Below are 11,523 nucleotides of genomic sequence, written 5' to 3' on the forward strand. Positions count from 1 at the left end.
TATCGCTAATTCCTTCGCGGATCCTCGGAATTTGTTCTTCGAGTCTCATTGAGTTCTTATCAAGTGGAGCTCTGACGAAGAAGATTTGAGACTGAGAATCGACCTCACCGAGACATGAGTCGGTGAAGCCTGTCCTCATGTCGTAACCCAGAATATGAATAATTGAAGACGATGGTCCTCAATGGACTAGCTTCGGGGTGCTGGGCCAGGGGAAGTGGTCAGAGAATGACCGTTGAGTTTTCTTCTCCTTCACTTTATTATAACACTGTTTACAATATGTCCTTTATCAAAGAATATATCCAAAACAACTAATTTTTTCCGGTCGATCAGGACCTGGAGATTCTGGAATATAGACTCCCGGGCTTCGTTTGAGAATCTCTCAATTCAGGCTCCCTTGGAGTGACCCCAGCGCTTGAAGTTTTCCTCTGCGAATTTTGTAGAATCTGTTCCGTTGCACCTGCCCCTATCGTGAATCCCAAACCTAGGACCAATTTGATTGAAAAGCATTTTACTGAACTGCCCGGAGTCTCCAGCACCGTCGGCACAAGGAGCATTTAAACCTTGAAGTCATCAGGGTCATTGGAACGATACACTACACGCAGCTCAATTGACGCTAGAGAAGCAGCGATCTGTGTTTAAGATTGTTCCTATCACATATGTTCCTCCCCTTCTCTCTCCGTTGCTTAGCTAAAATTCGAGCCGCACGAGGTCTTCTCCCTAAAAAATGATATCGATCTCCTCCGACACCTCTTCATCGATCGTCTATCACTGAAAGACCTGCGCACGGGTATTTGAGGGACAACTCGATGTCCGGGAACTGCTTGTCTGGCTGTGATTGCAGGACAGGACCACTCGATCCGCTTCATAAAAAATTAGTATTTGCTTGTGTGTAATCTCTCTGTAAAGGCGCGCGAGGTGCGAACAGTGATCGGTGCGCGTCGTTTCAGATACCTTAACAAGCGGATCCCGTGATCGGTCGTTTTAAAATGTGTCGATTCTGAAACTGAAGTCCACGTACTACAACGCTCGATTGGCGATCCGGAGTCCGAGCGATTGAGCTCTTCCTTAGTATGTGACGATCGGGTCCGAATGATCGACTTCGTGGCATTCGCCTTTGGTGAGTCTCTTCATAGCCATTTCCGTGATTCCATGATAGTGGACGAAGGCTGCTGCGATCACCAGGATGTGGAACAGCTGATGGCTGTGGAACTGCAATGGGACGCAGAGAGTCAGTTGACGGAATAACCTGAAGAGTCTCGCGCCTCGCATCGGGATTCTACCCCCGAGATAGAAATGAGATGAAATCGGAGAGAATAAAAAAAAAAGGTAATGACATGCAAGGACTCACCAATAGATCACATTTGCCGGGGAACCATCTTTCGGGGACCCGAAGCGCGTAGAGCGCCGCCCCGAAAATGTAGAGAAGACCCATCAAGACGAGCCAGCCAAAGGAGGCGTTATAAAATGCCGAGAGGAAACCTTCCATGTAAATGTAGTGCACAGCGGGGACGATTCCACTGAGCCCAAAACCCGCGAACACACCTGCAATAAGCAAGGGATGAGCGTCAACTTTCGTGAACAGTTTGTGTCCGACCTCGTGTAAATTCCAGTGGGCTTGGATATCGAACTCCGAATTTTAGAACAAGTAAGACAAGGGCTCAGACCATCGACGAACCGAGTCCTCCTGATTCTATAACGATCGCCCCTATGGCATCTCCCCATTCCGGACGCAGTTGCTTGAGACAGGATACTCTAGTCCAGACCGGGGGAATGACCCAATTTTTTTTCCAATTCTCTCATGCGATGTCGAGCCATGCAAGCAATGTTCCATTGAAAGAATGGCAACAAGTCCCCCGATCCGCTCGAGTGTTCGCTCTCTATGCGAGAATCCAGGGAGAGAGAGCGTCATCCACGCCCTTCAGCGCGGATGTCAATGACCTTTTACACGAGCTCTCCATTCGGGATTGCGGAGTCGACGAAGCGCTGTACCGAACTTTTCCCCTTGTAAATAAGAAGATGGAAACTCACCCGCGCGCAAAGGCCGGTATTTCGGAGTGCCGAATTTGTCCCATAGGGAAACAATTACGGCTGCAATTCCGAGCACGATGACCACGGTGAGGTAGATGAGCTTTGGTTGGAAGTCGCAATAGAAGCCATAATACAACCAAGGGACGAACGAACCAATTATGAGTAAAGCGATCCCGCAATAGTCGAATCTGTAAAGAATGCATCCGTCACACTTTGATTCGATGATCAAGCGATAAAAGCGATCTCCTTGAGGAATCCTATAGGTCGTGGTCCTTTGGAAGTCGATTCCACCATCACAAGAATTCGTTGACGCACGATTATCAATAGGCGTCTGGAAATTTCATCATCGATCTGTTCTCGAATTCTAGGATATATTCTGCTCTATTTGGATAGGATATCATTGGTGTGATTGTCGAAGCATCTCGGCGCTGAGACGGACGCTCCATGACCTTGAAACACATATGGTATACTGAGATATCGAAAGTTCTGCTAGAATCACGACCGCGCGTCCCTCCAGACTCTTTCGCGAATCGAACGGAAGGTGAGTCGGTCGGTCGGTCAACAGACCGGAGTCAAAACGAGCAGTTTTCCCCCATCAAGCGTTGGAGAAGCTCCTATCGAGCATGAAGATCCAACCTTGATCGCTCACCATCAGATTGCGGGGATCTCTGTGAACCATGTATGGTACGGGCAGTCACATAAATAGTCTCTTCTCAGCAGAGTTCTCAGCAAACTCGCCTCGAGATAAGCTGAGTCTCGCGTGATGGCTTGTAGATCACAGAGCTACACCACCCTGCTACGTGGGCCGTGGATATCCCCAAGGCGATACGGAGAGCGTATGTTTCCGCAAAAAAAACAGAATCCTTTTCGAAACCGCTCAGAGTATCAGCAACTCGCGATCGGAATGTCGATCCTTATCAAGACATCCGAGATAATAATCTTTTCGCAGCTGGTCTTGGCCAAACGCGTATCTCGAAATCTATTTTCGGGAGAGGGTATTTCCCCGCGTCCACGCAATTCGCACCCGATCCAAGATCATGATCCTGCCGAGAGACTCCCGAACGTCTGAAATTTCGAACGACTCACGAATTGCACTTACTTTGAAAACAGTCTGCCAACTTGTTCCGAATGACAGGATACCGTATGATAGGTGAAACTCATCCCCATGCAGAGGATAGCTCCGAGGAAGAAAGTGGCGAACACGAGTTTTTCTTGCCACTGGATCCAGTCGGAGGGCTGGACGACGAAATAGATCGCGATACCCAGGAACCACAGGCAACCTAGTAGATGCGTCCAAATGTTTCCGGTTTCTGTGTGGATACGGAAGATGGAACGGAAGCAAGCCGAAAACGAAGGTAGTGGAGGCCGGTGTCCCCGATGAAGAAAGTCGTTGTCTTGCAGCCACTGTGGCAGTGAGCTGAAGTGACAGACCTTCCACGCCTCCTCGAGTACCTTGAGAACGAGTTGTTCCGCCTGTTCTGCCTCGTCGAGAACCTTACGCATAAGCTGCTCCGCCTGATCAGCCGCTCTCTGCGGAAGGCTCAAGGTATCCAGATCTTCGCCGACGATGTTTTCTGAGTCGATGTTTGTCTCTTCGTCTGGAACGAAACGAAGAGATGCTCAGAACGATGATGCGCCGGTCGCCGCTCCGTATCCGTGACTCGTTCGATTTTCCTGAATCTCTGGAATCAAGCTCACCCGATGCACCGTCTTGGGGCGTCCCCGGTGGCGCGAACACGTGCGGGTCCGATAGACAGCTGACGGTGTCGTCGAACATGCCCAGGTCGGCATCGAGATCGTTATTCAACACCGGTCTTCGTCGTATCTCCATCTCCTCGCTCTCGCGGCGTTCTGAGGCGCTGCGCACGAATCGAGACATCGCGATACCTTCGTTGGATTTTCGTATATCTGGAAAATGAGCGGGAATCGTAGTCTCGGGTAAGGAGCTTTCGATCGATCATCTTCGAAGGCTGTGTCGAGGATCACTCGAGTGGAACGGGACACGTTTCGAATTAGCGCTTAGGAGGATCGGAATCCATCTCTCGGTCAGAATGACGTTCCGCTCAAGCTCATGTCGCTGATAGACTAGGGAATACGAGAATGACTACCTCAGATACGAGGTACCGAACATGCCCGGGCCGCGGCTCGGCCGCGAGGTCCCGACTAATGTCCCGAGCCAACAATCGACAGCGCAAGCTAATTGAGTTTGCTTCATCGGAAAGTTCGGAAACGAATCGAGTGACATCCGATATCCAAGGCTCCGCCTACTTTCGCGGCGCGGCGGATGCAGAAAATGCTGCACAGGTTGGAGGAATCGGCGCACTGGATTAAATGGAAATCATTCTTCCGCGCTGCCTGTTCTTGGATGCTTCGCTTCCCGACTGGGCCAGTTTCAGATGAGCCCAGTCAACAGGATCCCGATTTCCGCCGTTCTCTCGTTTGCGGCTAGAATCAACGCGTTCGTTTGTCGAGAGCAATAATTAAACATACGCGTCTCATCACTCTATGGAGCCCATCTGTTGGCCAACGATTTCCCCTATTTCGAGTCCGAATTCTGACCCACGTCAGCTGACCCTCGAAAAACTAAGGACCTACTTAGTCGACTGACTGCCGGCGAGAATAGCAGCTCTCTGACGGATTGTTGGTGTCCGTCGTATAAGCTGCCAACAGCTTCAATAATATAATTATTCCGGCTTTCCAGATGTGCATCAACAATTTTGAATTCTTACAGCCTCAGCGGTGTGTGTGGCTTCGCTGACGGAAGAGTAATTCTAGGAAATCTTTGAAGAACTCACGATGAGCAGCCACTAGACCGATGCCATATCATAAGATCATGGGACTCGCTGAGCGCTGTATGTCTGAAAGACTACAGCTGAGCGAGTTGGATCGGATATCCCATCCGACAAAACAGAGTCTTTATCGTCTGACAGTCGAGCGTGAGCAAGACGAATGGTCCCTCAATGGGAATCCCCACTACTTCCAAAAATTGGGCAATCAATATCGCAGAGACCCCAGATCGATCCCATTTTGTCTTGACAGTGCGAGCCTCCCCCTAAAGGCGCAAGGTAACTCCATGCTCGCATGGAGACGAGGACGCGAGTTTCCGCAGATCGACAGTGGGGAGCGAACGATCGAGGTAATTACCCAGTGACCGGAAACCGACGAATTCCCGGTTCCTTCCGATTGTCAGAACGAATTGCAAGAGTCTTTCACTACCATCGGCTGTTATCGAATGCTTTGTAGGTACAAACGAATGTCACGCGATCTCGAGCGGAAGTCGAGAGCCCGGAGACAGCATACTGTCCTTATCTGTCGGATGCTCCCAAGTGGATGGAACTCATCCAAATCCACGCCTGCTTGAAATGCCGCTCTTGCGGCAGCAGGTACTATCTTTGCCAAGGGCTATGACGTAACAATCCCGGAGAATGCACGCTGGCATTGTTGACGTACATGACAACGCGAGCCGCAGCTCTGTTGAAACAAACTCACCAGAGTTCAATCATGGAAGAAGTTCAAACGAGGCTCGAACTCAAAGAGCCCTCGTTGCCGTCGTTCGCACTTGATTGAGAAGTAGCTCTCACACTGCCATTTGTCGTTCATGGATCCACACACCACTACCACCAGCACCACCACAAGACAGCTGAGGGACGGAGAGAAAGGAGGTGGACGGGAGGACCGCCCCGGCGCGAAATTTGAATCTTTTCTCCTCAGCCCGGACTCACTACTACGCATCGGCTACGATTATTATCATTCATCTGCAACAACTCCGCGAGCTTATCACCTCCCTATATGCATCCCATCCAGAATGGGACGGGCTTTCCTTACGCGGCGAGGGAATGCACTGGAGCCAAGATTCGGGAGCTGTGCAGGGTTTGAAGGCGCTGTTGGCTTACGGCGAGGCGATAGGGCTCTGCTAATAGCATATCTTGGAGGTGTCGATGATGTTTTCCCTCCACGGGTTTCCAAATACGTTGATCTTCACAGGTAAAATTCCATGACGATTCCCTCATTTTCTACCTGCATACCGTGAGGGGGAATACCATCGAAATTCCGAATATTCCGAGGACGGTGTCAGGAGAGACAAGGCGGATCGATTCGACTACACAGGAGAAGACGAATCATTGAGACCGATCGCACGGACCCATCTGACTAGTTCACCAGAAACCGCTTAGGCAACCGAGCCGATCACTCGCAGAACGAATTCTTCCCCAATCATGACAATAATTCGATGATCATGGTCACTATGCGCACCGATCGAGCCCCTCCGAGATTCGAATTTTGGCGCGCCACAGGCTCTGCTGTGGCTGTCTTCATTTCGAAACCACCACTGGCTCTTTCTTTTCCGGTGGCCAGCAAACCTGCGGTGTGTGTTTCAACGTTCTTAGAAATTATCCGTTCAAATCTACGTTATTATGAGATAATTCGTGAGAATTGCTTTTAGTGAATATCGTCCGGAGTCACGAGATCAGCTCGGGCTCAAGAAGAGAGCACTTGGAGGGGTGTCTTGTCACGAAACCGAAGCCTCACTCCGTATGTGTGTTCTAAACAGTGGTGTTCCTCCCTGAATTACAGAAAATGACCAAGCTCAGGCCGGCTACGTCGATGAAAATCGTCAAGAAGAGGACGAAGAGGTTTACTCGTCACCAGAGTGATCGATACGGAAGACTGTCGGTGAGTTGAGAGCAAATGCTCGCGAGTATTGCTCAGGAGCTTGGTTTGTTTTGAAAAGCCACGTGAAAGTGTATGCAGGAAACTCGTTGCGACCAATGGAGCTCTCGATACGAAGTTCTTCGAGGCATCCGGATATCTCGAGTTCTCGCTCGCTCTGAGTCGCCGAAAAGATCTGAGAGCGGGCAGTTCCGACATCCGGCGGTATCGAACTTCATGGTCCATCGGGCATCCTGGAGCACCGTGCCCGGCTGAGGGACCGGCACCGCAATCATAGAGCCTGCGTATCGTAGACGATTGACTCGTGAAGGCTACGAATTGTATACATTTGATTATGATATGACATGATCCGGTTGCGTCTAATGACGTTTCCATGACGATCGTATGGGCTCCTCCGATCAGATCGCAAGGGAGATTCATATTGACACGACGCTCACACATGATCTTCGCCTTCCAGAACAAATGGCGCAAGCCCAAGGGTATCGACAACCGAGTCCGTAGGCGATTCAAGGGACAGTACCTCATGCCCAACTGCGGTTACGGATCTAACAAGAAGACCCGCCACATGCTCCAGAACGGTTTCCGCAAAGTCACCGTCAACAATCTGAAAGAGCTCGAAATGCTCATGATGACCAACAAGCGTTATTGTGCCGAGATCGCACACACCGTTTCTGCGAAGAAACGCAAGGAGCTCGTCGAGAGAGCTCGCCAACTCTCCATCCTGGTCACCAACAGGCACGCGAAGCTCCGTCAAGAAGAGACTGAATAAAGTGCTTCGGTTGTGTGTGATGTATGTCCGAGAATTCTCTTTTCCTTAGCCGAATTCCACCATCGGTCTCCACGCTCGGAGAAGAGCGGGGTCTCGAGTAGCCCGCTCGTGTAGGATTCGTGGTCATGAAGCTTTGCTAGCGGCTTTTCCGTGGTGTTAAGTGACTTTACGCCACCTTGATCGTTCGGGAAGCCCAAGCTGCTGCTCTCAACACCGATTAGCGACATGCCATGTCCCCTCGCGTGCCGCCTTCACCTCTTGGAGATTTCTAACTAAGTCAGTGTCTCTTGCACCGTTGCTACCTCGTGCCCAGAAGGAATTTCGATCCAGAATCCGCAGGAATCCCGGACCGTCGAAGTCCCGCTTGCAAGGCGATGACAACGATTATCTCATTCGTGTACGATTCCATGACGTCAGGTACCGGCGAGATCCTGATGTTTCCGATTTGTCTAACGCCAGATAGATAGCATCCAACACGGGAAACGCACGTCGGAGAAGTTCGCGGACGCTAGAGCGTGATCGAAGTATGCGATAATTGCAGAGAACGGTGCGCAGTCCGTCGGTTCACGTCTGGGCGTGAGAAGCCCCGTTCCAGAAGGCCATTGTGTGATAGGAGAAATCAAGGAGATATTGATCAAATTGCTCTGCTGCTATCGGCGCTCCCCAGGAGAACTCTCACCTTTTTCCCCTGAGCCTAACCGGCAGAGTTTCTCTCGCGCGATTTCCGGACGTCGAGCGATTCAACATGGAGCAACTCCCCATACCTATGATTGAAAGTCCACGAACATGGCAGGATGGAGACCTCGCTCATATCCCGCAAAATAAGGGGCTCCGCTCCGTCAGCTCTGGAGCACCTCAGGTCCTGCCGTCGGAGTTCAGACATTCCCAATTTCCTTCGATCTCCGACGCATCACTACGACGCGTCGAAAGACTAGCTCATGAGCACCATGTTCTGCGGCGGGGAATTTCTTAAGCACAGCAAAAAATGTCACGGACATAAGTGGGTGCATGGGACATGAATCAGGCGATAGATCCCGAAAGTTTCCATTCGTCATGAAGAGGCGCACCGCGTGAAAGACGGGATGAAGTCCGAAGAGCTTATAGAGCGGAACTTTTGAATTTCTCGAACAGCCCGGGATTTCCTGTAGCTAATCTTCGGAAAGCCGGTTCAAGCTTGATCCGAGTTTTAGTGAGTTTTGTTAGGCCTACATCAACATGGCAGAGTGAGTGCTTCAGGAACGTTCTCTATAAGCGAATCGAAGGAGAGGTGAGCTTCTGATCAATTGCATGCGAACGGACAGCTCTGAAAAAATCGCGACGAGCCAAATGAATTCGAGCGCAAAAAAGTTACCATCCGTATATACAAGCTTGGTCTGGTGTTACCGTGTGCGGGGGGCTACATTTACCGAACGACGGTGGTATATACTTCTACAATAGATATCGAGCAACAACACAGACACAACAAGGTGCTTGGGGACATCGCGAACCAGTGAGGAGTGAGGAGCATTGTTCCGTGTTGAGGTGTCAGACTTCGGCAGGATGGCCTTGTCGCGGATGGCCTCTATGCGGCTGTTGGGCTCCGCTTCGAAGAGTGTGCTCATACCGAAGCACAAGGTCGAAATGTCGGCCGCGCTCATCAGACTGATATCGTCTTCGGAAAAGAAAACCTCGTCCGCCGTGGCGAATCGATCTTTCGGGCGTAGCGAAGAGATGCCACCGAACGAAATCGCAAATCCTCCACGAACCCCGGAGGATTTCATCGACGCCGTGAAGAAACCCCGAAACTGGATCAGCTATGGTTACAGCTACTATGACAAAGAGAGGGACGCTGATGTATACCACGCGACGATGTTCTTCCTTGTGTCGCTCATGGTCGTGGTCGGCTCCGCTTGGATCGCTTACCTGCCGGATTGGCGTCAACAGGATTGGGCGCTTCGGGAAGCCTACCTAGAACTCGCGCGACGCGAGAAATACGGACTGCCTTTGGTGGACAAGGATTTGGTTCCTGTCGACAGAATCAATCTGCCGTCGGAAGAGTTCCTTTACGAGGAAGGACACGAAGTTTACCTGTAGTTGACTGCGCAAGGAGAGTGATCATATGATAATATTAATAAAATGCAATGAGCACACCATGTTTACCTCGTGCGTCTTCATTCCCATTGAGCGCGCGCCGCGATAAGCCCTGCCATGTCGGAGCTCGTCATAAGTTTCGCATTGATCTCTCCTTCGATTCGACTCTTTCCAATGATGATAATTTTCTCCCTTAGCTACTGCCAACGATTCGGCTTCCCGATTAACAGTATTGAAAATTCAGAATGCAGGCTGGAGTCATCGAGGAAGTGCCTCTCGATGAGGTTCAGACCATTGAACAGGACATCGATATCCAGGAGATGGAGGACGAACAATATGGAGGAATCGACGCCAACGAGGTCAATTCGGAATCGAAAATGTACAGGAGCTTCAAATGCCACATCTGCAAGGTTTACTTCACCAGACTCCACACTCTGAAATCTCACATATCAACCAATCACCCGGAGCTGGATTGGAATGATCTCTACCGTACGACGACATTCAAATGTGGAGAAGGGGACTGCAAGTACATCGGGAAAACAAGAACCGATCTGCTCGGACATTTGTATCAGGAGCACGATTTTCTCCTGCATAAGGTAGAGGGCGAGTTTCTCTCCACTGAGGATTTCACGGTTTTCTTTGAGAAGCTGCAAAAGGTGAGCCAAGGGATGCTCAATGTCTAAATCAAGAGATGTTCAATTCTCAAAGCGCTCCGCCATAAGCTTCGCTCCCGAATTCCGCCGGTTGCCGTTAATGCTACCACTGTAACGAAGGAATAACTGCAGGTCCACAAGGTTCGGTTTGTGAAGAAGAGGGGAAAGTCACTGGAATCGGCTACGCAGTACTTTGTCTGCAGTAGAGATGGCTACGTGAAAACAGGGCGTGCCATCAAGTTCGGGGGTAATTTCGTCCGGAAGAGGAATACCAGCTCGCATAAAATCGGAACATTCTGCACAGCTCACGTCTCCGTCCGCAGCTGTCCAGATGGTAAGGCTTCACGCTCCCGCTCTTCGACCCTGTTCTGAGATAAGCATCAAAGGGAAATTCAACTCATCCACCGTTCCCCAGCCTACCATGACCCCCCTCCCCCTTTCGCAGGCCGTATCACCATCGAAGGCTTCACCACTCATTATAACCACGCGATCGAGGGAAAGAGATTAGCACTTCTCGACAGTGAGAGGAAATTTATCAAATACCACGCTCAGCGGGGAAAATCAATACGAGACATAATTGAGCTCATACACCACACGATCGGGGCGAATGTCGCTGAGGACGATCCCCTCAGATTCCTAAACGCGAGGACCGTGCGAAACGTTGTGAATTCGGTTTCGGTGAGTAGCAGATTGCGTCCAAAAGGCCGGGAATGTACTGAATCACTGATCATGAACAGTTTCCGATACCTAAAAGGATTCATATTCTCAGGTTGAAGTACCCAGTACGGCAGAACAGTTGTTCTTCCAAATAAACGGACCCGAGGTTCAAGAAACGGAGATAGAAGAAGCAATTCCGAGAAGGTACTCCATAGGCTGAGACTTATCTGACTCCGATTGCCATCGATGAACATATTCAGCTGCCCAGGGTTCCGAGCGAATTTCTCCTTCGCCTTCATTCACATTTCGATTTTTGTCCTTTTATTGCAGTCGACAGAGAGGCGTCAGCGTCATCGACGTTGTGCGCGGTCACCAAAAGAGTATCGAGGAGTCGTACAAACTGTTCCTCGGCAACCACGAGAGCCAAACGACGAAAGAAGAGTGGACCATTCAAAATGAGCGGAGCCCCACCTGCTTCAAAGTCTCTCGACAGGAAGATAAGTGTCCCACAGAAGCCTCTGGTGAGGCTAGCGTGTGTCCCTTCACTTGCGTTCATTGCAAGTGCTGCACCCACATATACACCTGCAATTGCACCAGCGGGAAGAGTGGGAAGATGTGTCAACACATCCACGCCATTTCGCCAATACCTCAGGCGTTTGGAACGAGAGCAGAAAACTA

The 11,523-nt window shown here is 50.4% G+C and overlaps 3 protein-coding genes and 1 pseudogene across 4 annotated transcripts; 3 read left to right on the forward strand and 1 right to left on the reverse strand.

Moving 5' to 3' along the window:
• Positions 1 to 237: 237 nt before the first annotated feature.
• On the reverse strand, positions 238 to 5,660 carry AdipoR (adiponectin receptor). The gene is made up of 6 exons (XM_003739330.2): positions 5,518 to 5,660; positions 3,727 to 3,936; positions 3,128 to 3,626; positions 2,029 to 2,216; positions 1,349 to 1,542; positions 238 to 1,209 (listed from the first exon to the last, which is right to left on the reverse strand). Exons 2-6 carry the CDS (start codon positions 3,905 to 3,907, stop codon positions 1,066 to 1,068), a joined length of 1,206 nt encoding a protein of 401 aa, XP_003739378.1. The 5' UTR covers positions 3,908 to 3,936; positions 5,518 to 5,660; the 3' UTR covers positions 238 to 1,065.
• Positions 5,661 to 6,360: 700 nt separating this feature from the next.
• Positions 6,361 to 7,489, forward strand: RpL32 (Ribosomal protein L32). Of its 2 annotated transcripts, none has more exons than XM_003739331.2 (3): positions 6,361 to 6,391; positions 6,601 to 6,699; positions 7,154 to 7,489. In XM_003739331.2, the coding sequence occupies exons 2-3, from the start codon at positions 6,604 to 6,606 to the stop codon at positions 7,463 to 7,465; spliced, it is 408 nt and encodes a 135-aa protein (XP_003739379.1). In that variant the 5' UTR covers positions 6,361 to 6,391; positions 6,601 to 6,603; the 3' UTR covers positions 7,466 to 7,489. The 2 variants fall into 2 exon arrangements, with proteins under 2 accessions (XP_003739379.1, XP_018497589.1); XM_018642073.1 differs by having other exon boundaries at positions 6,389 to 6,452.
• Positions 7,490 to 8,729: 1,240 nt separating this feature from the next.
• NP15.6 (NADH dehydrogenase [ubiquinone] 1 beta subcomplex subunit NP15.6) lies at positions 8,730 to 9,603 on the forward strand. Its single transcript, XM_003739332.2, has one exon. It carries the CDS (start codon positions 9,005 to 9,007, stop codon positions 9,536 to 9,538), a length of 534 nt encoding a protein of 177 aa, XP_003739380.1. The 5' UTR covers positions 8,730 to 9,004; the 3' UTR covers positions 9,539 to 9,603.
• A 177-nt stretch (positions 9,604 to 9,780) lies between these two features.
• LOC114828602 (uncharacterized) overlaps positions 9,781 to 11,523 on the forward strand; it is a 1,997-nt pseudogene continuing 254 nt past the window's right edge.

The sequence above is a fragment of the Galendromus occidentalis genome, unplaced genomic scaffold (genome assembly GCF_000255335.2).
Source record: "Galendromus occidentalis unplaced genomic scaffold, Mocc_1.1 scf7180000076500, whole genome shotgun sequence".
In the NCBI taxonomy this organism is placed as follows: Eukaryota; Metazoa; Arthropoda; class Arachnida; order Mesostigmata; family Phytoseiidae; genus Galendromus; species Galendromus occidentalis.